At 40.5% G+C, this 26,594-nt stretch overlaps 4 protein-coding genes across 9 annotated transcripts in view; 3 read left to right on the top strand and 1 right to left on the bottom strand.

Moving 5' to 3' along the window:
* The window catches only part of tbca (tubulin cofactor a), a 221,537-nt gene that overhangs the window by 183,426 nt on the left and 11,517 nt on the right, over positions 1-26,594 (top strand). The gene's annotated exons all lie outside the window — the stretch shown is intronic.
* Positions 860-17,377, bottom strand: s100z (S100 calcium binding protein Z). 6 transcript variants are annotated; one of them, XM_023823288.2, is made up of 5 exons: positions 16,477-17,375; positions 11,479-11,570; positions 4,295-4,426; positions 3,910-4,079; positions 860-1,777 (listed from the first exon to the last, which is right to left on the bottom strand). In XM_023823288.2, exons 4-5 carry the CDS (start codon positions 4,048-4,050, stop codon positions 1,619-1,621), a joined length of 300 nt encoding a protein of 99 aa, XP_023679056.1. In that variant the 5' UTR covers positions 4,051-4,079; positions 4,295-4,426; positions 11,479-11,570; positions 16,477-17,375; the 3' UTR covers positions 860-1,618. The 6 variants fall into 6 exon arrangements, with proteins under 6 accessions (XP_023679056.1, XP_023679057.1, XP_072570531.1 ...); XM_023823289.2 differs by lacking the exons at positions 11,479-11,570; positions 16,477-17,375 and adding exons at positions 4,766-4,881; positions 8,299-9,685 and having other exon boundaries at positions 4,295-4,405; XM_072714430.1 differs by lacking the exon at positions 4,295-4,426 and having other exon boundaries at positions 16,477-17,377.
* LOC111849941 (cholesterol 25-hydroxylase-like protein 2) lies at positions 10,231-11,744 on the top strand. The gene has a single exon (XM_023823286.2). The coding sequence runs from the start codon at positions 10,231-10,233 to the stop codon at positions 11,095-11,097; it is 867 nt and encodes a 288-aa protein (XP_023679054.1). The 3' UTR covers positions 11,098-11,744.
* On the top strand, positions 13,476-16,483 carry ch25hl2 (cholesterol 25-hydroxylase like 2). The gene has a single exon (XM_023823285.2). It carries the CDS (start codon positions 15,248-15,250, stop codon positions 16,124-16,126), a length of 879 nt encoding a protein of 292 aa, XP_023679053.1. The 5' UTR covers positions 13,476-15,247; the 3' UTR covers positions 16,127-16,483.

Genomic DNA, 26,594 nt, shown 5'->3' with positions numbered 1-26,594 from the left:
ATACATTAATTTTGACAGCACTAATATATTTTGAATAATTTTGAAAATGAGAAGCAATAGTGCATTTTCATCTATGTTATTCTGCCCTTTGAGTGACTGAGGTGCCAGATTTTTATAGTTTTCGAAGTCTGATATTACAGTGAGTTTATGGCTAAATTACCCATCTGTCCATCCATTTTCTTAATGAAATAAACTTGCACTTATTCTGTTCAGGATTGTAGGGGGTCCAGAGCCTAACCTGGAGGCTATAGGCAGAAGGCAGGGAACAACCCAAGATGGGGTTCCATCTCATTGCAGGGCACACTGACACACCACCCTCTCTCTCACTCACACACACACACACACACACACACACTGACACACACACACGCAGGCAATTTGACAAGTCCAATCAACCTCAGCATGTTTTTGGACTGTGGGGGGAAACCCCACAATGACACAGGGAGAATATGCAAGCTCCACACACATGAAAGCTTGGCGGAAACTTGAACCCAGTTCCCAGAGGTGTGAAGCGACAGTGCTAACCGCCATGCTGCCCCTGGCTAAATTGGTCAGTGAATAAAATCGTCAATATTATACTAAACAGAATTGTCTGTTAGCCTTGCTGAGCAATACATATCAACTAATTACTTTATGGAACATGGCATTGGGAAGCCTGAATACCCAGAAAGTGGACAGAACATTCTGAAGGAGTTCTGCTTCTTTACCCATGCATATCACTGCACAATATGACTTTATTGTCAAACTACAAGTCTGCAGTGAGAAGGCTAGAGAAGAAACAAAACATTAAGGTTACTCAGTAACACAATGGATGCTGCCTTAGCCAAATGTCTATGTGAAGGAATTACACAGTTACATATTTCACGCACAAAATAGTTTATTGGAACAAAAATAACATTACAACAATAGTTTAGACATAGGTTATTTTGAGATAATATATAGAGAGAATGATATACAGTATGATTAGCATACAGACATTTGTCAGTATTATAGAACTCTTAGGGGCACGCAATCATTTTCAATTATATGTATTTCAAATTATGTTTTAAAACATTGCTGAACATAGCAGCACTAAGACACCTTCTCATATGTGAGTGTAATTGTATACTATGCTAGTATTTTCTTTACTTAACAGTTATGTCATCCTTTATTTATAAATGAATGAAAATGCCTCTTCTGCTATACCATCATTATTGACTAATTACTTAAATGGTATGTTTTGGTTCACATATTCTAGGGACACAGCTCCCTGGTTAAGTGTGTTGCTTATTTTGTTTTTTTTTTTAGAAAAATAAAACAGGACGAATGGGAACAAATCCATAATGGTGCAACAAGTAAATGCAATTCAGTCAGAAGAATCTGAAATACAGTATGAACCTTTGTAATCAATGTTTGTGATGAACATAAAAATCACTAAATCCACAAAGATGAAAATTAGCTACTTCTGCATATAATTTATAACCAGCATTTATAACCAGCAATTATATGTGTGCTGAAGTACATATTTGTTCTACATCCCTCATGACTGCATTGATGGACCATGTCACATCACATTACCAAACATATGCCATCATGTTGGACTACCGCTGGACATCACTACTACACATGAGTTCACTCTCTATTTCCCTTTCTTCTTCTGCTGTTCTTGAAAGAAATCATTGCAGGCCACCGTCAGGGCAGCCACCAACACCACAAACTCATTGAAGTCCACCTCGTTGTCTTGGTTGGAGTCCAGGTCGCTCATGATTTTCTCCACAAGCATGGGGTCCTTTTGAGACTGAGAAGGGGAATCACATTAGTTTGCAGGAAGGAACATCACCAGAATTTTAAGTGAGTGCACGGGCATAGGAGACTGGGGGGACTCAGTAATTTAAACATAAAGGTTTACTTATTAGAGTTAGGGTTAGCTTTTAAGGGTTTTAGGGTGAATGAAGCCCAACTAACTGCCCCCCCCCCCCCAGCTCCTACAGCCCAGAGCACGAGTGGCACATGACATGCGGTCTGACAGTCATGGCACTGAAAACCACATCTGTTCATTCATTCCCAAACACTGAACCACCATGTTGGTTAATTAGCGTGACCAAAGGCTGAGCTATCTGTTTAATTTGATGTAGCGTAAATTGATGTGCTCAGCTCTGTCCTTCCGATATCTTTTTCTCCGAGGGGGGGCTCAGAGAGAAGCACAAGGTGACGTGTGCATGGCTCATCAGTGACTCACCCCCATAGCTAGTCATGCCCAACTCACCCCCTATGAATCACCCACAACATATTGTTGAGAAATCAAACTGTGCCCCGACATGAGTGCCCATCTGATGCCTGTGGTCAACGATGCGTGGACACGACGCCATCAGACAAGCCGATCGTCCACATTAATCTTGGTTACTTTTCATTCCTCATTTGCAGTGAGATGTTACCAAGCAACAATGTAACAATATGCACTACAGTGATGCTGCATTCATTTACTTTTCCTTTGAATGTGTCTATTATTAAATATAATATCACTCCGTGGTTATTACATAAAAATTTAGTCTGATGGATGTAATTACAGGCATTCTGGGATGTTGTTTAGTGTATAGTTACAGTACAAAATATTCCACACAGGGAGCCACAAATAAGTTACAGGCAGCAGGCAACAGGAATGCTGGGGAAAAATGATATCACAGGGGCCTATATTGAGGAGGCACTACAGCGCAAAGCTAATTTGCCCGCTTACAGCAATGTGGCGGCAGTTCTCTCATCTGGAGCATCGGATAAACATGGTGAGCTTATCTGGCCTCTCACACCCCATTCATTTCCTAGCTGTCCGCTATCACGCTATCTGGAGCAGACTTCCGCCACTGGAAGCGAATGGGATCATCATTCATGCCCCCCATTCCAACGTTCTCGCCGCGCTCTTAGCTGGGGTGCAGAGCTTTTGCTTAAAAAAAATCCCATATCTATTTGACATGCATAATTCAACAAATAAACTGCGTCGGTTTCTCAAAAATAAATGCTGGAATCTTATACTGTACCTATATAAGTGCCTGCACATTCTGCCTACTTTCTGTTTTTAAACATGTTATAGAATTACATTTTACTCCTAAGCACCAGACAGAAAAATAAAACAAAGAGGCTAGGTACAGCTGCCTTACCAACTTACGTGCTCAGGGAATGCCGGGACCTGTATCGCCTTGATCATAACCCCCGCGTTTGTGTACGCTATTCATGTTCACTGGCTTGTCGCATTTACATAATACTAAGATGCACTTTCATCTGAATTCAGAGCTTACCCACCATCAAATAGGCAGTTCATTACCATGACAATATAACACTTTAGGCAAAACAGTCACAATTACAAAGCTATTTTTATTCATAGTGCTTTAAAAAGTGGATCAAAAGATTTGAATGCCAGCTGAGATTCTACCTTTGTACTACTTGCAAGTCATTTGGGACAATTAAGTTAGCAAAAAGCTATGACAAACAATCTTGTCATTCGTATATTTTCAAGTAATTGATCATAATTTCACATTTCACTAAATAGATAATACTATGGGAAACTTTTCCCTTGTTTTTTACGTAAGCAATCTATTCTGGATGTCATGAGAATCATGTCTTAAAAAATTATTTGCAGCATAAAAAATATTCATTAAGGTTTACTTACAAATTCCCATCTGTTAGGGTTAGAATTGTACTTGGTCGTCTCTTTTATGATTTGGATGTGGAGCCTTATAAAATGTATGCCATTTTTAGTTTGTTTAAAAATACATCCAGGTTAATATTATGCATTTATTACTATAAACAGATTGATTACTAAATGAAAGAACTTAATCTATTTAGACAGGAAATCCCATTATATCTGGTGAAAAATACGCCCTTCTTACTCATGAATAGATTTTAAACTTATATCGTACCGCGATTGCAGGGACTTACCGTCAAAAAGTCAGTGAGCTCACTGTTTAATAGCTGCTTCAGCTCGCCCTTGTTCAGCTTGTATTTGTCACCGTCATTGCCGGAATAATTGTAAAAGACGGTAATAAGGGCATCCATTGCGCTCTCCAGCTGGGTTGGCATGGTGATCAGAGATCAAGAGCACAGGCAACCTGCAGAGCAAAGGTGTGGAAAAATAGTTACATTTGCCGAAATGTCATTGTGAAGTAATTAGCATTAGCCACCGGGGCACATAATAACAAAACTAAGGAAACAGCATATTTCCTTCAAATTCAAACCATACACATACACCTGAAGCACAGAGGGATATGAGAGAAACGTCGAAAGGAGCGTTCTCCGAGAGCAAGCCCAGGAAGTGACATGTCACCTGAAAGCCCAACAGGAAGGCCAAGAAGAGCGGTAACAGCGCGCAACAGGTGAGAGTCCGGGTAGGTCTGTGGTGCGGAAGGATGCAGCACTGCTCATTTGTGGGGGGTACCTTGGGAATGAAAAGAGCCACCTCCATCCCGTCCTGCTAATTAATTTCACAGGTAAAAGGCCTGTGGCAACAGTCTCCAACCACACTGCTTTAACAAGGCACGCTAATGAGCGCAAGAAAAACAAAGTGTGCACCTCAGCCCTCGGAAATCATCAGAGGCTTCTTATCTTTTAATTTTAGCTCACTATGTTTAGTATGACAGGAAATCATAATTCAATATGTATAATTACACAGTTGAATTGAAGTCTCAGGATTAGACCAATACATTATGCCAGTTAAAATTTGCAGATAGAGGCAAAAAATTTGCAGATATATATATATATATAAGTACAAATTGGATACATCCTTCTATCTTCTCACCACTTGTAGCGCTGGAGCGCATCTCCGGAAGCAGAGGCACACTACTGGGGAATGTCGGTCCATCACAAGGTGCATAAACAGGACAGGTTAGAGGCGCCCAACTGTATGTCTTTGGCCTGTATTAGGAAATCCACACAGCATGGGGAGAATACAGAAACTAATCCTAAACCTAATCCTAAACCTAATCCTAACCCTAACCCAGGCGGAAGGCTGTGGCAGAGCTGCCCACTGAGCTGCCGTTCTACACTAAAATTAATGCAAATATACCACTAGAGTATTATGTCATTTATTAAATATTTTAACTTAAACTTTGCAAAACACATTACGGACAAGAGCTTTACAGTACATTATATGAAATGTAAAAACTGCAGAACTGCAGACAAAGTGTTGGATAAACTAAAATATGCTGAGAACAAGGCTGCTGTTCTTAAATTTTTCACATTTAAGGAATTTTCAGATTTGGTGTAATGGCGAAATTCACTTTTTTGGTGAAATTAAATTGTTGAGAGATACGCTGTTTGGCTTGCCGTGTATCAAATTTTTGAAACTATTGTAACATTTGCATTATTATTCAGCTAAACACGATTCAACCGACATGTTCATATCACACTTAGTTTGGGTTTGTTCACTGTCAGTTATTTCCACACATTGTGGTGATGCGTGGTCAGACAAACTATTTTGGAGATTTCAGACGAAGACCGACCTGAAACTATAGCCTCCTAAAATTCTGGGGTGGGGGGGGGGAGGGCCAGCAGACTGCCCCACATCACTCTCAATAATAACCACCTTTCGGCTGCATGCTGACATCGCTGTGTGAATGACACTTCATTTTCTGAACTGAATATGACCAGGCTGGGGGGCGGGGGGGGAGGAATCAGCTTTGCTCGTGATGCATGCTGGGAGAATGGGATTACTCTCCTTAACTTTAGGGGATACTAGTGTTCCATCTATCTGCCACCCCCCCCCCCCCAACACACACACACACACATAGAAAAACACCCCCACTTGTGAAATCATTTTCCTTTCACCAGAATGATGAAATGTTTCCACAGGCAGTACTGGAAAAGGCATTTTCAGGCCCTTAGTAGAGAACAGGAATTTCTTGCTTTGTGTTGTCTTATTTAACAAAAAAAGTTATATAGTTATAACTATAAAATAGTTATTGAAATATATTAATGAACATTTTCAAGAAAAAGGACAAAAACATTTCTTAACAAAAATAAATTATATCTGGTTCCGTTTTCCAAGGTTTACTACTGTATATGCTAATTGTGAATTATGAATTAAGATGTTAGACTCAACAAACATTAAATATATATTATCAAACTGGGGTGGCATGGTGGCCACACATCTCGGTGACCAGGGTTCTAGTCTCCGTCATGTCTCCTTATGTGTCGATTTTGCAAGTTCTCCCCGTGTCACCGTGGGGTTTCCACCAGATACTCCGCTTTCCCCCTGCAGTCCAAAAACATGCTGAGGTTAATTAGAGTGACCAAATTGCCCGTAGGTGTGAATGGTGTGTGAGATTATGCCCTGTGATGGATTGTTGCCTCATCCTGGGTTATTCCCTGCCTTGCACCTGTAGCCTCTGGGATAGACTCCGGATCCCTGAGACCCTGAATAGAACAAGTGGTTACAGAAAATGGATGGATGGACGGATGGACATATTCCCATTTCACACCCCTCCATTTACAGAATGTAACAGTGCCCTGCACATGACTCTAATTTCTTCACTCTGCATTTCTCATGATCAGGTTTATCATAATTTTTTACTTTGGATTTGAGCTATGAATTCCTTTTTCTCATTGGTGTTACATATACAAAAATGTGCCTAAATATTTGCTAGATAACCTGTTCTAGTATCTGCCTTTATAGAAGAACCATAAAAATACTCCCACGGTGGGAGAGATATGATGATTTCATCTGCCTCCTATCATTCATTTATTGATTCCAGTCTATATTCACTTAATGGCATTGGCTGATGATGAACGCCAGCCAGGGGCGTTTCTAGGATTTTCATTTAAGGGGGGCTCAGCCACCATAGATGTTTAACACATACAGTACAGGCCAAAAGTTTGGACACACCTTCTCATTCAATGTGTTTTCTTTATTTTCATGACCATTTACATTGGTAGATTCTCACTGAAGGCATCAAAACTATGAATGAACACATGTGGAGTTATGTACTTAACAAAAAAGGTGAAATAACTGAAAACATGTTTTATATTCTAGTTTCTTCAAAATAGCCACCCTTTGCTCTGATTACTGCTTTGCACACTCTTGGCATTCTCTCGATGAGCTTCAAGAGGTAGTCACCTGAAATGGTTTTCACTTCACAGGTGTGCCTTATCAGGGTTAATTAGTGGAATTTCTTGCTTTATCAATGGGGTTTGCGTTTAGTTGGACGATCATTTATTTTTCAACAGGACAATGACCCCAAACACACCTCCAGGCTGTGTAAGGGCTATTTGACCAAGAAGGAGAGTGATGGAGTGCTGCGGCAGATGACCTGGCCTCCACAGTCACCGGACCTGAACCCAATCGAGATGGTTTGGGGTGAGCTGGACCGCAGAGTGAAGGCAAAGGGGCCAACAAGTGCTAAACACCTCTGGGAACTCCTTCAAGACTGTTGGAAAACCATTTCAGGTGACTACCTCTTGAAGCTCATCGAGAGAATGCCAAGAGCTATTTTGAAGAAACTAGAATATAAAACATGTTTTCAGTTATTTCACCTTTTTTGTTAAGTACATAACTCCACATGTGTTCATTCATAGTTTTGATGCCTTCAGTGAGAATCTACCAATGTAAATGGTCATGAAAATAAAGAAAACACATTGAATGAGAAGGTGTGTCCAAACTTTTGGCCTGTACTGTATTTGGCTTGTTCAGAATCAGTACTCAAATGAGTCTTCCTGATTCCTCATAAATAAGACAGTAGGTTCTACATTCAACCCCTTAAAACTTTATATCTACTAGGCTATTTATTCTAATTCATTAATATAGACAAACATTGTTTTAATGTAATTAACACAAAACATCTTTTTTATATCATTCTTTTTTTGTTTCTATTCATTAAAAAAGTAACTTTTTCTAAATCAAAGTGACAAAACACGCTACTCTAAGTCTAATAAATGTTTTTCACGATCTGGGACATTATTTAATACAATATTTATTACAAAAACAACAGGATTTTTCTATCTCTGTAAATCACACTGCTATGCAGTTAAAACGAGTGCATTGAATGCTGTCTGTCACTGTTTTTAATCATTTATGTGCATAACTCTATGGCAGTTAATGCCATGCACTGTGTAATGTTTTATATAGACAGTTAGGTTTTCCAATTAAAAAAGCATCATTGTTTTATAAAGTAGACTATAGGTTAATAGGGTAAGTATTAAGGGCTTCCTTTTCGCTAGAGGAAACAGCTGGTGTGATGACGTAACACAGCGAAAATTTTGACATTTTTTGTAAACTGTACTTATGAAAAAGGACTGCACTGATGCAGATATAACAATTTATCGAAAAACACACACCTTGGCTTAATCCTCGCTCTGTGATGCCGCAGTCTGTGATGCTTCAGTTGAAGACCGCGCTGAAAGACGTTGCGGAGCCGAAGTCTGCCGCCGTTTTCATATGAAATTTAAAGGGGACGTGGCCGAACATCAATTTGTGTAAAGTTTATGGAGAATTTTTAGGGGGGCTGAGTACAAATGTTAGGGGGGCTAAAGCCCCCCTAAAAATGGCCTAGCGACGCCCATGACGCCAGCTTATGTCATTCTTCATTTATCTTCTTAATTGGCGATGTTTTTCGAAGTTTGCTTTTGCCCTTGTATGTTATGCATTTGTGAATGATAACCAGTCATTCGCTATATTGCCCAAGGTCGAAGCCCAAGCGAAAGCCCAGCTGACTAAGCAGGCGCCCTTCAGAAGTTGGCGCCCTAGGTCGCCTGAAGGATTGAATAGCCGTAGGGTAGAATGCAGGACCCCGTCAGAGCAGCCACCAGCACTACAAACATATCGAAGTCCACCTCGCGAAAAACAGTTGCGATGCAAATTTATGACTTACAGATCTGTTAAAAAGAACTGTCATGATCTGTCCTGAAACTCCCCTCTCAGTGTAGGACCCGAGTGTAGTGAATGTAATGAATGCACAAACATACAATATGTACATATTTTCACTTTAAGCTGCAAATTAGCTGACAGCGATAGGCATGTGCTCTTTGAGTAAACGAATGTTAACTGTCATGATTTTAATCAGATCTTATATAGAATCCCCCAGATTTATCAGTACACCTAATTGATTACTCATCATTGTTTCTGGCGCTCAACTTACTTGTTTTTCTTTATACCTTCGCCCTCTTCATTTTTGGTAATGATTGTCTGCCACCTACCGTCTATTCCTGTATCGTAAAATACAAACGTAGCCCCAGGAAACAGCAAACGCTAGCCTTCCAAACAAATTTTTTAAAAACGGGGCACTTAGTTAATTTGCCTTAAAATCAACTGCGTACTGAGACGATTATTTAAAATCTTAACTTAAATTATGTCTACTTTAATTTTGATTGGTGGAAATATAAATGAATGATTACTTAGGCAATAACTAGATATGAGACAAGTACCACATTTATAAGTTCATTCGTGACATGAAATTGACAGCGCAGTTGCCTTATAATTAAAAGTTGTGTATCGGATATGTTTAAACGTCACTGTCTTTTGTCATGCGGACGTATTTTGTATAAAAACAAAATTTGCTTTCGATAATTTGAAGTAGCCTACTTGCAGACATTGTGAATGTATGTTTATTACGCCGGATACGAACATCTGCAACGTAGGCTACACAAAAACCACTGGTAATTGATGATGGACTGTCTGTTATTATACTGTATTATAGCCTACAATTGGACTTAACATTTCTGCTCACCGACGCGTTCATTTCAAATTCCGAATGTGTCGAAGCGTTATATGCCGCACACTCTCCATAATCCAAGTCAGCAGAAACTAATCGTGCGGGACAATTTCCTCGTAACAAATTCAACCACAATTATTTTTTTTTTTACTGAATTATTGAAAGAAAAGGATCAGATATACGCTCGTTTTCATTTATCTGTCGGCAGTGGAACGCATACATGTCTGGTAAAAAAGTATTTTGTCGGAGTAATCGGCCCTGAACCACAAAGAGCAGTTGAAGTTGAATGAATGAATATGTTGCAATGAATTTAAGCAATGAGGTCCATTTTTTTTCTTTCCCTGCTTTCGTTTTTGTTTAAAGACAGTGATGTACAAGCAGCAGCTAAAAACTGCCGTTTCATAACTTTTCCAAGAGGAAGTGGTATGAGGGTATAAAAAGAGTAAAGCAACTCAAAAGTGAGAAACCTTTGCAGCTGAGCATCACCCCTGGGGACCTGACCATCAGTAACCTGTCTCTAGCATTGCATACTTAGAGCAGGAAAGATAAACTGTGCCAAATGGAGCCTGTGGAACACAGGGTATGTGAAATGACCTGGAAGATTGTCACGATGATACCCGACAAGCCACCCCTCCAGTTAATTTGGGACTATTTGAGGACAAACCACAAAGAAATGCTACGTTCACCTCTCTTTCCCATTGTGGTCTCAGTGTCCACATATTTCATTACGTGTCTCTTCTACACAACTCTGGATGGACTTTCCAAATTAGTTCCAGCATTGAACCGCTACAGAATACACCCAGACCAGTCTATTAAGCCCAGTGGGATCCTGAAGGCAGTGATGCTCACCCTATACAATCATCTAGTGTTTGTCTTCCCAGCATCAGTCGCCCAATGGTATTGGAGGCCATCGCTACCCTTGGAAGAAAGGGCACCCACCGCACTGGAGTTCACCCTCGGCATACTGGGATGTATCCTCTTGTTTGACTTCCAGTACTACCTCTGGCACTTGGCTCACCACAGATCACAGTGGCTGTATGTTACCTTCCACGCAATCCATCATGAATACTCTAAGCCCTTCTGTTGGGTCACCCAGTACATGTCAGCTTGGGAATTGGCCAGTGTAGGATTCTGGACTACAGTTGACCCGGTCTTTCTTCACTGCCACCATCTTACCAGTACTGTTTTCATGGTCTTCAACGTCTGGATCTCTGTGGATGCCCACAGTGGCTACGACTTCCCTTGGTCACTCCAGAACCTGATCCCCTTTGGCCTGTGGGGGGGGTCTGTGAAACACGACGCTCACCACCGCTGTCCCACCACTCACTTCCAGCCCTACTTCTCCCACTGGGATTGGCTCTGTGGTACAAATTCTGGACACTTCAAATCATCAGCCATTGCAAGAAAAAGGAAAAGAGACGCTTAACCAAAGGTCGTCTGCAGGCAATATTTAAAAGCTACCATCACCAGACTTTGAGCTCAATTGCTTAGCCGTATACTTCCGCCTGTTGTAATGTAAGTAGTAAGAAGATATTATTCATTATTATTCATTATATTTCATTACCATCTCACCTTAATTCTGCCTATCAATGACATCTTTTAAAACTGGACTATTTTAGCTTTTTGTGTTTTTAATTTAAATTTTTGTTTTGTTGCATTTTGTTTTTCACTTGCTGCTTGTTCCATGTTAAATGTACATTTTTAGCATGTGTATTAGATATGTTAGTTTTATATGAAAATCACAAGGCAGCTTGCATGCAAGGAGTGCCAAACCTTGGTCGTGCAAATTAATAGTTTGATGACTCACCTGCTTTTATGGCTCTGGTGCAAACAGACACAACTTCCAGTTCTATAATTCCTTTTCAAAATGACTTGGTAATCATCTGGATTCGTCCCCATCTTCAAAAAAACAGAGGGAAGTACATTGCAGTGAGTCGGTGACTGATATCAGCTATGTCCGAAAGTGGTGCATTACACAAAATGAAAACAATTTCTTAAAAAAAAATCTCAAGGAACTGAGCAGAGGTCATTTGGCAGACTCCTTGTTCACGAAATAAAAAAATGTTATTTTGCTATTTTTTAAAATTCATTTCATGTCCAACATGTCAATAAAATTATAATGGTACATTCCAGCACAATACAACCTTTCAAGTCCATGGCAAATGTCTGACAGTGACTTTATGATTTATTACGTCTGACCCATTAGCACATGAATACAGCTGGTGACAATAGGGAGGGTGAGAATTGCAGCAAAGGACAGCCATAGAGCACGCTGTGCACATTAAATGTGCTCACTCTACGAAAAATGTGTTTGACAGTTTGCTGTTCTGACTCTTGGTCAGCTACTTAACGAGGAAACTTCCAGAGATTAACGCCTGAGACGTGCCACATGAATGTCACGTCTACGGATTTTACACTAATCAGAATAAAATACTACCATAAATAACTCACTGTCATCTAATATAGGCATCTAACCAAGCTGGGTTTACATGGTAAACTTAATGGATTGATTACAAATCTACAGGTTTCCAGTTAATGCAGGTAATTGCCATTAACTGTCTATCTTAGGAGATGTCTGGAGATGTATAACTGATCATTCTCAACCAGCAGGTGGGAGAGAAATGGTGTTGGAGGCTCGGGTTGATATGTTGTCACCACGGCAATTTTAGCCAGCCTTTTGTCCACAGACTCCTAAGTCAGTTAATGTAATGCAGCTGAAACAGACCATATTGACTGTCTATATATACTCTGCACACCCTTCCCAGAACATGCTAGCCTGTAGTGCCTTTGGCCATTGACTGTACCATGATTTTCTAGGAACCACTGCTGGGCATCTTTTCTGCCCATTGTTTTACTCAGTTAGTACTATTATTTGGATTGATTCACGCTATTACTCCATTATTATAATGGAGAAATTCAGGTTCAGTAATAAAGTATACAATAGCTGAGCCTCGTCCTCAACCAAATTAGGGTGACCACCTTTCCTAAGGATATGTGGGGGCTGCTGAATGGATTTAGAGATGACTATGGATTGTAAGGAGTTCCGGAGCATGTCTTTATTATCAGCACTATCTCACTTTGCTGGGTTTGCCTGGCTTAGATTTTTTGTAAGTTAGTTTGCCTCATTTCAACATCTAGTGGTCACATCCACATTTTATGCTTGCGGGTTTATGGGATAATATTTTTGCTGTCCAACTACCCATGACGAAGGGGTTAGCTGCCAGCAATGTAGTGCATAGTGTCATTGTGAAATGTGCTCTTTTAGTTTGAACTTTTCTGGTCCAGATAGCTAGCTCTATTAACTGAATCCTGTCTTCTTATCAAATTATTTTTTTTCCCAGACTGCATTGGGCTCACATCTTGTGATACATATTGCAACCACAACGTTGTTTTGCTGTTGTTAATGCATCAGCACAACTGTTTTGGAGCCGTCACTGAAAAGGTCAATCAATGTAATTACTGAATGGTCACAAGTCATGCAGTTCCAATATGAAGAATGACTTCCTGTGCAGAAAGCCTGTGAAATTTTGAAATTTCTTATGAAACTCCTAACTGCTACTATTGCATTGAGCGACTAGTAACCAACCAAATTTCCTGTCTGTTTCAAAATCTGATGTAGGATAGCAAATGCAGTCTGTAGAATCTTTAGCATATGTATGTAACTATACATTCCCTCAATGCTTCTGCAAATAGTTCTTGTTGCTAGGAGACTTGCCAGAGGTTGCATTTATTACGCTTTCAGAGAATGTGGTAATATCAAGTTAGCGGTGGTAGTGGGGGGGGGGGGGGGGGGGGGCATTAAATTTGTGAGTATACACTTGTAAAGAGGGAACAGTAGCTAACTGTCAGCAGATATACTTTATTAATATCTTCATTATGAGCTCAGTGAAGCTAAATGATTAGCTTCTGCTATTTCAAAAGGTCCTCTCTTGTGCTGCCGGACATTAGCTTGAGAACCCAGGGCAGGGGACACTCAGGGATGTCAGTCCACTGTCAGGTGCTTACATTCTATGGGCTGTTAGCACAGTCAGCCTAAATGCATGTCTTTGGACTGCGGGAGAAAAGCAGAGTAGCAGGTGCAAACACATGCAGTCGCCACATAAAGAGCAGAGGCAGAAATCGAATCCCCAGCACTGGGGCTGTCAGGCTACAGGGCCAGCTATACATTATCAACATTGGAACATGTGTGCTGTGTGGAAGAGCTCTGTAACATAAATCTTAAGTATCCTAAATGTTTCAGGGAATTTTACATTATATGACACAACAAGCACTGTGGTCGCCATAGAATTCCCAAACTGGCCTTGACTTTTACACACTATTTTCCCCTTTTGTTGTGTTTTATTTATAACAGTGATAATCTGCAAGATTATTTGACAAAACTTCTGGCTAAAAAACATCCTCTGTTCCTCCTCCTCACCCTAAACAATATTAATATTAGGAAATATATATGCTGTTTGTTTTAATGACAACAAATATACACCTTTGTTCATAGCTATTGTTCTGATTGGTCTAATTGCTTATTTTATATAATGATCAATTTAATTCTTCTCCAATATGTAAATGAAAAATTATTCTACAGTTTGCATCAGTTATTTTTCAAACCACATTTAAAGATGACTTTAAAAATGATTTAAAATACGAAATGTTCAATTTATTTGATATAGATGATAACAGGTGCATGCTACATTGTATTAATCAGACTAACTGATAATTAAATGATGATAACAGAGAGGAGCATACTACAACCCCTGACTGGATTATGTATTTTACCATTAGTAAATATATGCTGAAATTTAAAATATAAGTTAGAGATAATAATATCTAACTGGTGTTCTTTATGAACCTGAATATAGTGGATCTCTGGTAAAGTGAGTTTTAGTCATGTGTACAGTGCTTGTGTGGAGTCACCCAAAAATCATTTTTTTCAGTGTTGTGAATGCTCAAAGATAAATTTATGTAATGAACATTACATAATAATCATGAGGGTTTAAAGGAAAGTTCTGTGTCTCTTGTAGAGATCAAAGGATCAGTCCACAAAGGTTATAACAGAAATCATTTTTCTGGAAGCTATCTGTCTAGCTAAGAGCAGTTTAAACTAGTCCACGCTATTCTTCAGCACAGCTTTCACTTTAAATTCAAGTCATTGGGCTGCAGCCGCCCTAAGAAAAGGATTTTGCACGGCACACTGCACCCAATACATCATTTCAAAGTGACCGAAATGCGCACTTTCTTATTTCTTATTTATTTCTTCTCCCAAAGTAATCTTTCCGAAGTTAATAAGTGATGGCATTTCCTAAACTGCAGGAACACTCATATTTAGGTCAAAATCGGCTGGTGGTGGGACAGGGTCGCTGCTGCTGGCTGAAGCCTCCACATTGACACAAAAGGCGCACAGAGAAAGCTCTCATTTCCTTTTAAAAAGGAGGTGGTGCTTAGAAGTACATAAATAGAAATCTCTGGCCCAGTCTGGTACGTGGAACTTTGAAACAAGTTTGCCTTTAAAACAAATAAGAACGTAAACCACTTCTCTCTTCTTACTTTCTTCGGTTTTCTGCAGTACTTGCAAACCTTTTAAAATGACTGTTGTAAGTCTGAGGAACAGGTACTATGGGACCTTTAACGTGGCCAATATGACCTTCGGACTTCCTGAATCCTCTGTGCTGCAGCCCATATGGGACTACCTCCACAATAACTATGAGGGTACGCTGAGGTCACCTCTCTTCCCAGTTCTCCTGTCTGTGTCCACTTACCTCCTCCTGGTGGCGCTATTCACGGTCTTGGATGTCCTGGCACCACACTGGCCCAGCATCAATAGATATAAGATCCACCCGGAAAAGCCTGTCACCTGGACGCATATTTGGAGGACTCTGGGCCTCACCACCTATAACCACCTCATCTACATCTTCCCAGCAGCGGTGGGGCAGTGGATCTGGAGGCCCCCCATCCCCTTACCCAAAGAAGCTCCAACTCTCACTGAGTTTCTGCTGGGGATCCTCGGATGCACCATTCTATTCGACTTCCAGTACTACCTGTGGCACCTCCTGCACCACAAGATCGGCTGGCTATACCGGACCTTCCACGCCATTCATCACCAGTACAATGAGCCCTTCAGTCTGGTCACCCAGTACCTTTCCGCCTGGGAGCTCTTCAGCGTCGGCTTCTGGACGACAGTGGACCCCCTACTGCTTCAGTGCCATTGCCTGACTACTTGGGGCTTCATGCTCTTCAACATCTGGATCTCTACTGACGACCACTGTGGTTATGACTTCCCGTGGTCGTTGCATAACCTAGTGCCCTTCGGACTTTGGGGGGGCTCCGTCAAGCATGACGCCCATCATCAGAAGCCCAACACCAACTTTGCCCCATTCTTCTCCCACTGGGACTGGCTAGCAGGAACGGGATCAAATCTCGCCCAGTCAGCCGCCATGAGAAAAAGGGAGAGCAAAGGAGCCTGACTGTCATTGACTCTCATGTTTGCTAAACATGTGTAAGATTAGTACTAACTTTCAAATGCAATATAGAGGGAAACAGAGATCAAAGGCTGTATTTCTACATCAATGAAAAATATGTAATTGTATTCTATTTTGAGTCGAACGGGTTTCTGAATGTATTTTTATTGCCTAATGTAATTTGCCATTTGTAGGTTGATGAATAATATTTATATATTGTTTTGACCTACTGACATTAGGTATAATGCTTTTACAAAAAGAAAAAAAACATTTCTCAAATCAATGGGCAAGGTATCAGAGTAATTATACAGTCCAACAAGTTGTAAACAATCATAAAAAATAACTGCATGACTTACAGAAGGTTGATAAATTTAGCTGGTGTTTGTTTTTTCTTTTTGTCCTTTTTGTTGTTTATAATTTATCACTAATACCACTTTTTTGGTATTTGGATATTTTATATTTGTTTCCCCGTGGTTGTTTATCAAAAAATAGAGGTGGAGGGATATGAATACGTCAAAAGTAATAAAGAAAAACTCGCATCGTTGCAAATGAATATTTTGATTGCCATATTCAGTTTTCACAAACTCAGGATATTAGCTTTTTTCTGCATTCTTGGCAGCGAAAACGATTCGGATTAACAATTAACAAAGTCAAAGGAAGAAACGTTTTGTCAACATAAGACACAGGAACCGACACAGCGAGAATTACAGTGCTGTTATGTAAGATTTAAAAAAAAAATAGTCAGATTTGATGAATAGACTGAGACTGACCGCTGAGACTAGTGAATGTTTCTGCTTGTGTCTTGATCCCTAAGGCTCCACAAAAGCGTTGCCAAAAAATATGTGCGATCCAATATAATTCATGGCAACAATATTAATTAATCATTGCTCTTTCATACACCATCACTGGTTGAACCGACCAAACGAGACGGGAATTTTCCAGGCTTTCCCACCACAAAAACACCTTTGTAATCCGTGGATGGGAGGAAACAAAAACAGGAATTCCTGCGAAGATCCAGTGCTTTTCAAGGAAATCTTGGCAACGCATCAAGAAAACAAAGTATACAAAATCAGAAAAAAGAAACGTTCATTTTTCCTTCGGATCTTTCCTGCGATAATTTTGCAATGAGTATGAGTGCGTGAAACTCGTTGGAAGCCGAAACATACGTCGCCTCCTGTTTTACAAATTAACGACGTTCTTTTGTTTTTATCTGTGTAAAAGATGACGTCTTTCACGAAATATATGGAGACGTGCTGTAAGGGGCACAGCGCCCCAAAATATATTCTCCATGAAACAAATTGGAGAATTCACAGTGATATTATAGGGAGGATTTGTATCTTTGCAAATTATTTTATTATTATATGTTTCCCGGAAATGTGTATTTAATAATGTTCTAATTAAGGTGGTGTGGCAGTAATGTCTAATAATTGTCGTCTTTTATGAAGTGCGTCTCCTGTCGTACCATACAAAAATTTTCATTATGGACTGAAATATACTGAAAATTTAAAACAAAAGTAAAGGGTGTCCATTGGCGGAAAACGACAGGCGACAGCAGGCGTAAACAGTTATTGAAACATAATTAAAAATAATCCAAAAAACACGTAGTTTATATACGTCAGCTATTGAAATAAAATTCAGATCTTCACGTTCAATAAATGGTTTGAAGATGCTCTGACATTTTTCAAGATGTCCTGTAGATGGTGCTCTAAAATATTAAATGTTTTCAGTTTCATGTATTTTATGCGTCAGTAGAGAAAAAAACAAATGCTGACTTTTATTTTTTTGTCACCCTTTTGATTTAAAAATGTATTAGAATAAATTATACATAGAAATAATAGCGATGTGTATTTTGCATATATTGTTCATTTAGTTTGTTATTTTCCATTGAACAAAATAAAAGTTTGACAAATAAAACAAGGCACATGTGACAAACACAACCACTTGTGATGTGCCAGTTAACTTGCTAAAGTTTGACAGTCCCACATCACGATCCATCAATGCAGGATGATCAGGTAAAACAGCATTAAAAAGATCTTACTGCAATCCACCCATCTTCCATCCATTTACCCAGTACAGGATTACGTGAGAATGTGCTGGATCGGTGAAGCCCAGCCCAAGTAACTTGGACACAAAGCAGGATGACGTCATGGAGCAGATTCCAGTCTGTTACGGGGTACATGCGCATAATTACACACAAACACACATGGGCTATTTAGAGACTAAATCACCTAACTGTATGTGAATCTTTGGGCTATGTGAGGGAACCAGTGTATTCAGAGGAAAGCCATACAACTATGATTGTTATTTTTGGTTTTAACTACATCACAAGTTATATTCAATGCCAGTGGAATAACAAATAAATGGTTTGGAGTTGTTATAGGCTCCTTCTTCTTCACAACACTGGAAAAAAAAACATCACTACTTAAAAGCTCTCTTCTTTAAACAAATGCAGAGTTTATTGCCCACCACTATTAAGAGAATCAAAGTTTTCTTTGAATAATGGTAGCAGGCAGTGGTCTGGGTTTGTGCTATGATAGACGTATGGTGACAATCAATCATCATCTGGTGCCTAAAGATACACCAATTAATGAAACGCAGTTGATCTTGACTGAACTGGATCCTTCTGAGGACAGAGTTTGCCTGATGAATATGGGGGATCAAGAACTTTGTGACCTGCTACTAAACTAAACAGATGTCTGGCTGATAGATCACAGTTTAGTTTACTGGCGAATCCGGTGTACTCCATCGTCCGGGATTAATGGGAGTTAAGCAATAGAAGGCACAGCCCAGGTGTAATCTGAATAACAGAACTGTTATGCCCGAAATGCCATAAAAGATCTTTAATTAAATTGGAGTCCAATATAATTCGGTTTTACCTAAAAGGGTAAGTAACGTTGCGGGAGCGCTCAAAAGGACCTACACGCATTCCAAGCCTTCAGCTGTCCAATTGGATTCCGCCATTGGGCCAGTGGATGGTTCCTACAAGGAAAGCATGAAATTATGCAGACACAGGTCAAGAGCTGCAACTAATGACCATATAAGACATCAGATCTAACTGACCTTGACCATAGTGAGGTTGTTAGTGTGAGATGGGGTGGATTGACAAATTCAGAGATTGCTGATCTACAGGATTTTCACATGCAAATGTCTCTAGACAGAATGACGCGAAACAGCAGCAATTCTGTCGCCAAAAGTGCCGTGTTGCCAAGAGAGGTGAAAGGAAAATGACTAGACTGGTTCGAGGAGACAAGAAGGCTACAATAACTCAAACAACCATTCATTACAACAGTGGTGAGCAGAAAATGTCTCTGAACATACAATACTGATTAGTATCTGAATATTTTTGCTGACCATGTGCATCCCTTTATGGCCACAGTGTACCCATCGTCTAATGGCTACATCCAGCAGGATAATGTGTCATGTAATAAAGCATCTCAAACTGGTCCCATGAGCATGACAATGAGTTTAGTGAACTTCAATGGCCACCCCCATCACCGAATCGGAATCCAACAGAACACCTTTGAGATTTGGCAGTACAGGAGATTCACGGCATGAATGTATAGCTGACAAATCTGCAGCAATTACACAATGTATTCAGGTCAACATGGACTAGAACCTAGTTCAAAGATTTTGCAGTGTGATATTAGTAAACATATCACCGAGGTCCAGGTTGGCATGGTGGTGCAGTGATTAGCACTGTTGCCTCACACCTCTGGGACGAGGGTTCAAGCCTTTGCTGTGACTCCATATGTTTGCTGTATTTTTCAAGCACCTTTTTGGTGCGGTACTTGGCACATATTTAAGTAAAGAGTTAGACCGAATAAAATTTCTATGAATGGTAGGGTACTACAGTTCAGTTGTGTCATGAGTCTGGGACATTCTGAGCAGAAGCCCTGCATAATTCCAAACAGGCCCAACTGATTTGTTTAGTTAAGATGTACTGTATTAACGACCATGCTCTCAGTTTCAGAACCCTCTGACAGATTAAGCCTCTGGGCAAAGCTCTGCACGTCTTAAAATCCTAGCAACACTCTTGCTACAGGTCTGTTTGTAAATGCTTGGTGGTATTACGGTGGCACTGCCCCTGGCTCATTTCAGCTGAGTATGTACGGTTCAGAGAAATGCCAGGATGCCTTTCAGATTCAAACGCTGCATTAGTTCGTGTGGCTCCTAAATTAGAAGTGGATACCTGTGATACGGCAGCTGGAATGGAGCTGTTACAATCCAGGAAGAGCACTGCGGAGTTGCAGAGTATCATTGCTTTTGGTGCTGCTGCATTTTGAAGTCTCTCAATTCCCATCCATCCGCTGCTGTTTATACTAACACAACCCTTTTGTCTTTCCTGTATGTGTAATACAGGCCGGGGTGTGGGGTGATGAGCATTGCTCATTCAGTGACTGGTACTAGAACAAAACATGGTCTGGAAAAAGGGTAAGAAATAATACAGCGGAGGTTGTGCTGTTTCATTCTCCAGCTGAATTGTTTGGTGCAAGTTATTTTAATAATGTAGGTCAAAAACCATACAAATAAAGTTTGATTTTAGTGAGAAAATCAACCTCTTTGAATCTAATGTTAAATTTCTTCTTCCTTGTTCACTTAGAAAATTTTCCTTTATTGGTACCTTAAAACTTTATAATTTTTATAATGAAATACAGCCAATTATAACTTTTTCCCAAAAATACCTCAACACACTGTAACTTTTAAGGCTTTGAATCTGGGGCCCTCAACACACTGTAACTTTTAAGGCTTTGAATCTGGGGCCCTCAACACACTGTAACTTTTAAGGCTTTGAATCTGGGGCCCTCAACACACTGTAACTTTTAAGGCTTTGAACCAGGGGCCCTCAGCACATTGTAACTTTTAAGGCTTTGAATCTAGGGCCCTCAACACACTTTAACTTTTAACCCTCTGGGGTCGGAGGTCCCACCGGCGGGACTGGACAGAAATTTCGCCAAACCGTTTAAATAACTCTGCGAGTTTTTGTCATATACACATTTAAAAAACACCCTCAGAAACCTTGGACGGTCTGCTTTTCAAATATATATAGGTAGAAACTAAATATATTTTTACAGCTTCGTGATACGAATAGAAAGAACAAGAGTGACTGACTTAAGCGTCTGCGTCTCGAAGCAGCTCTGATCGCCCACCCACTTGAAAATCGCTTTATTCGCATGATAATAACATGATAATCCGACAGTTAGTATTGGGTAAAGAAATATGTGAATACGCCCATTGTGACCGAAATAAACAAGAGCACATGTCTGGGTAGTGTTTACACTGATCGGCTACAATATACTGTAGCACACGGATACGTCTCTGCTGCTGAAGCTTTGCGTCAGTGCTGCCATTTTCAGCAGTGAATCTCATACCTGTGTTCATGGCTCAGTGGGCTATGCATATATGCCTGTAATTACAAGGTCTCTGGTTCAAACCCAGCCTGCTTAGAATGTGAATAGTGATCTTCAGCTAAGAGTGGTACTACATGCCCCCGATGCAGGTAAAACAAAGAAAGGTGATATGGTTTGCTTTTTTGCCTATTTAACCTAACTTTAAAAACTTTAATACTTCCGACAATGGAAGTTTTGAAAAGAAGATAGATTACGGATTTAGTCAGTGTATTTTTCCTGATTCTACAAAATGCTTTAAATGAGATATAAACTGAAATACACGAGAAAGATACCCCAGAGCGTTAATAATTGTGAATTATTTTATTTCCGTTAACTCTGCATAGGCACTACATCATATTTATCACTTTCTATATTTATCATTTCCATGATACATAGCCCAATCCTAGTCACAACACACATCCAATACACACAACACAACCAAGCTATTTTGTTTAAGGGATTCTTAGAAGGCATCCGACATACACCAAACATAATTAAAGTTCATAGCAACATTACATGTAAAAACAAGAATAACAACTTACCCAATTCCCCCATAGCAGTCGCGGAGCTTAATGCTCTAGTCACCTGGTTAGCAGGTCTGTTTCTAAACATGGAGTCCATGATTACAAAAATGGTTCCATAATATTTGTTTTTAGGGCGATCAGCATCACTTTTATTTAGTTCATGACTTTACTCCGGTATTCTGATGACACCGGCCTTCTCCAATTCACTCTGCATTGCTTTCTTAGCTTTTTTTTCTTGTCTGACAACTCTAACCCCACCTCCGGACATAACGCTCTCCCAACTCAGCCCAGACCGCCCAGCAGTCTTTTGGGGCCGGAAAAATGAGCTCCAGCCCGAATACATCAGCCTGGCACCTCAGTTTTTTTGGTGTGAATGCAACGACCGGGCTGGAATTTAGACTCGGCACCGGCCCTGGTGTGAGAGTCGTGCCTTTATAGCCCCGCCGCCATAAAACAAGGTGGTGTTTAATATGGTTTGGTTCCCAATTTTTCTTTCCCTGGTTCTTCCCAATGTCTCCCCATACCTTACTGTAAATAAAACATTTAAATAAACACCAATCCACACTGAAATGTGCTTATATGTCATTTGAAAACTAAGGTATTGGGACAGCACTTCAACATCTGGAATTTGGAGATACTTCCGGGGTGAAGAAAAGGTAGTGAGAGAGGGTGGTGAAAATAAGGGTTTAGAGATGCAGCCATAGTTCTGGTAAGAGACTCGTTCCCCACAAACAAATCGTTTGCGAATGTCACACCATTAAAAGGAAGTCATGCAGTTCCTAAATATTGAATAACAATGACAATGGCTCATTTGTTAAACAGCCTCCTTGATTTATTTCAAGCGCAAGTTTTATGGAAGACTGTATATTCAATCTATTCAAAAACATCTGTTTAAAATGTTTTCCCTATAGCCTACTACTAACCATTTCCTGCTGAACTGCACCTCAACTCCTGCCCCAACGCTCCAATGAACAGCAAAAAAACCTTTTGATGTCCGTTGACATCTAGCTAGCCTAAATAAGTCAGAATTAAAGCGAATACCTAAAAAAAACAAATGTAGCGGGGACATACAGCATGTTGTTTTTTTTAATTATACAAATCATTAGATTTTACTGAGCAGAAACGTTGACTCTAACATTAGCCAGCTAACATAGTTAGCCATCTGTCAGTAGCTAGCCAGCCTGATACCAAATGATGGTGATCTCAGATTTTAAATCGATTAACTACAACACAGTTTAATAATACGATACATAGGTTAACCAGGTTAACTAAAATGTCAACAAAAGTTTTACTTCTCATGTCCTAACAAGTATTTGAAAAACCTAGATCAAGATCAAGGAATGTAGTCAGGGTGTGTGTGTGCGTGTGTGTGTGTGCGTGTGTGTGTGTGTGTGCACATTTGGTGAGAATGAAAATGAGGGAATTGAATGGCGGCCCTACAGAGGTAAGGAGAATGGTGGGGAAAGGGGGCATGGGGCTTGCCAAGGGTTGGATTTGAACATCCAGATGATCAAACTGGTTGAAAGAATGTGATAGTAATGTTGCCTTATCCTATGGCCCCGCCGTTCAAAAGGGAATGTAACCTACAGCTGGCAGCCTAACAGACTGGTCATAGGCACTCCCCTGTTTTGAACCTTATCACATAAATACAACATAAATGAAATTCCTCTTAGGATACATCAATTCACCACCAGAAGAAACCAGAGAAGAACATATGGTACTCACACAAGACAAGAACCCAACCAAACATTTCAGACTGCTGCCCACTCACTTAAGTCAGTCCTACACTGAACACACAAGACTGGAGGGAGGTACGCAGGGAAGGTCTGAAGGGAACGGGACCAGGGCAGGATCAGAGCAGGGAAAGCAGGCAGGATGGATTGGGGCTAAATGGAAGGAATCCTAAGTGAGTCTGTAAAAAAAACCTCATCCAGCTCCAACAAAGCAGACAGCCAACCGTCTGCTCTCCGCAGGAGTAGCTCTGCTGCAGCTGCATGCAGGAAGGCTGCGTACGTGGTGAGGGAGATGGGGCAAAGCCCTCAGGAGATCCATCCCCGGAAGTGTTGAAACAGGTGGAGAGCAAATGGGGTCAGGCCTGTTGGGGACTGGAACTGGTGTCATGCTGAGGTGTCGCTTGCTGCATGGCGGCATTCGGGTCCTAACCTGAGGTGGCCCATCCAGGTAGGCGCGCGGAACATCATGTCTCTCCAGCATCATGACCATCTTCCTTTGCTGTTGTGGGAGCTTTGTAAACTCCACATTTCAGTGGTGGCACTCTCTAAGGTATGCAGACCGTGGAGCGGCCAGATCTCAGTAGGGGGGTACGCTTATTATTGGTCTGGTCACTCTTATGGCTGCCATACTCATGGAATAGCTGCTGGTGTGGTGGATTGGCTCCTCCTTATGGTATCCGATGTCACTAATTTCAACAAGCATATTATGAGACTCAGGTTAAGGTGCAGCAACGTGCCGTACCAGTGCATGCTCCTCAACCTGACCTGACCTAAGTTTCATATGCAACCAACAATACCTTGCAATAAATGTGAGGCGGAACAGGGCTAAATAATGAGTGAAACAGGTGTTCTTACTCAGGCAGGGCTCACATGAGGGGGTGTGACAACTATTAGGCTGGATTCAAGTGACACCAGTCACAAGTCCTGGATTAAAAAATTATTATTTTAATTAAAATTAATATTAAAAATTGGGATTTCTGGTTGACAACATGTGAAGCTGTGAGTTTCTGTGCTTTGCATTGAACTTTTATTTCAAGATGTCAAATTCAGCCTCGTAGGACTAGGGTCAGCATGGACATTTCGACTGGTCTGCAGCTATACAACCCCATATCCACAAGTTGTGGGCACTGAGATCAGTTTGCTCACGTCACAATACATCCACTTTCCAACAACTGCAGCAGAACAGACCACAGTACTGACTTCATTACTATTAATCATGATGTAAACTCAACAGGAGCACAGTTACAACTTTGTGTTTGAGCACAGTAGGAGCACGGTGGAATGGGCAATAAGAATGCCGAAGACATGACTCTAGTGGAAGAGGCATACTGAGTACAACCCGGACAAAGTTTGATATTTGTGAATGGGGGTAACTCCGCCTCTCACCAGTGAATTGTCTCACACTGTTCATATTTCGTTTAGGTGTGCCACATAGTCAAGGCATGCAGTGTGCTGCATCATGTTACCAACAAAAACGGCACACCAGTAGATGACGTGTCCTGCTTGAGGACCCCAAGCCTACTGCCACAGCTATATAGCTGAGAATTAAGTTGATTCAACAGTTTTTGATGTGCATCATACCAAGAGGACTTCGCTCTGCAGAAAAGTTTGTGTTCTGGCAGTCAGTTGGCAATAAATTATTTGTGAAGTATGACACCATTTCTTTGAGCATGCTCACACGCGGATATGTGATCTGTGGGTGGTGATCCTTCTTTTGGCTGTCATCTAATAGTCAAACTATTTCTTCCTCACCTCTGCTGCCATTCTCATTACAGGTGACACAGTATTAACTGCATATATCACCTGTCCCCACGCTAAGTCCTTCTTTGTCTTTGACAGGCAACTGGTGAAGTTGCTGAACAATTGCTGAAATTGATCATAATGAAAAGCTAGTTCCTGAGTCGCTGCAGACAAAATGGCATCAAACTGAATGGAGAAAAACTGAAATAAAGTCAAAAGGAGGTCCCATACATAGGACACCAGCTAATAGCAAATGGACTAAAAACAGATTGGGAAAAGGTGCATGCTGTCAAAGAGATGTTACGGAAAGCAGTTCAGAGACTGTTGGGTATGGTGAATTAGCTAGCTGAAGTCTGCCTTTACCTCTAAGACCATTGTGAGGTGTTGAGGAATTTAACACACAAAGACTATAAGTGGTAATGGATGGCTGACCACGATGGAAAAATTCTACCAGGATCCATATGGACAAAAAGTCACAAAGTTACCACAAGCCATTGGAGACCATTAACTCTGTAACAAAAGAGGATAAATCTTCAGACTCTCATTGAAACTATGTGCTAGGGATGACCAAATGAAAAGACTAAGACACCTTGTGAAATCAGGCAATTCTTACTATTCAAAGAAGAGCTGAGTTATCAAGAGAGAATAGTGTTCAGAAGAAAAGGCATTGTTATTCCTGACGCAATGAGGAGAGAGATTACTCTGTCTACACTCTGCATATCTTGGTGTGAAAAGATATCTACCCAGGGTTAGGGAATGCATATACTGACTGGGCATTAATGTCCATAACAAGACCTTTGCAAAAAATTACAACATCTGCAGGTGAGTAGAATATAAACAACAGAAAGCAAACTTTATGACCTTATGAAATGCCAAGCCAACTCTGGGCAAAGGTGGCCACAGATCTGTTTTCACTTGATAGCAAGGACTCTTATCTCTGTAGACTACTATTCAGTTTTTTGGGAAATAGACAATTTGCTGAATATAAAGTCTGCAACTATGATAAAGAAACTGAAGGCCCAGTTTGCTTAGCAAGGTATCCCTGACACTGTAATTTCAGAGGAGCTACAGAACTCATCTGCAAAGTTTC

The sequence above is a fragment of the Paramormyrops kingsleyae genome, chromosome 7 (genome assembly GCF_048594095.1).
Source record: "Paramormyrops kingsleyae isolate MSU_618 chromosome 7, PKINGS_0.4, whole genome shotgun sequence".
Lineage (NCBI taxonomy): Eukaryota > Metazoa > Chordata > Actinopteri > Osteoglossiformes > Mormyridae > Paramormyrops > Paramormyrops kingsleyae.
The sequence above is the reverse complement of the archived record's forward strand: the minus strand, read 5'-3'. Positions and strand labels throughout refer to the sequence as shown.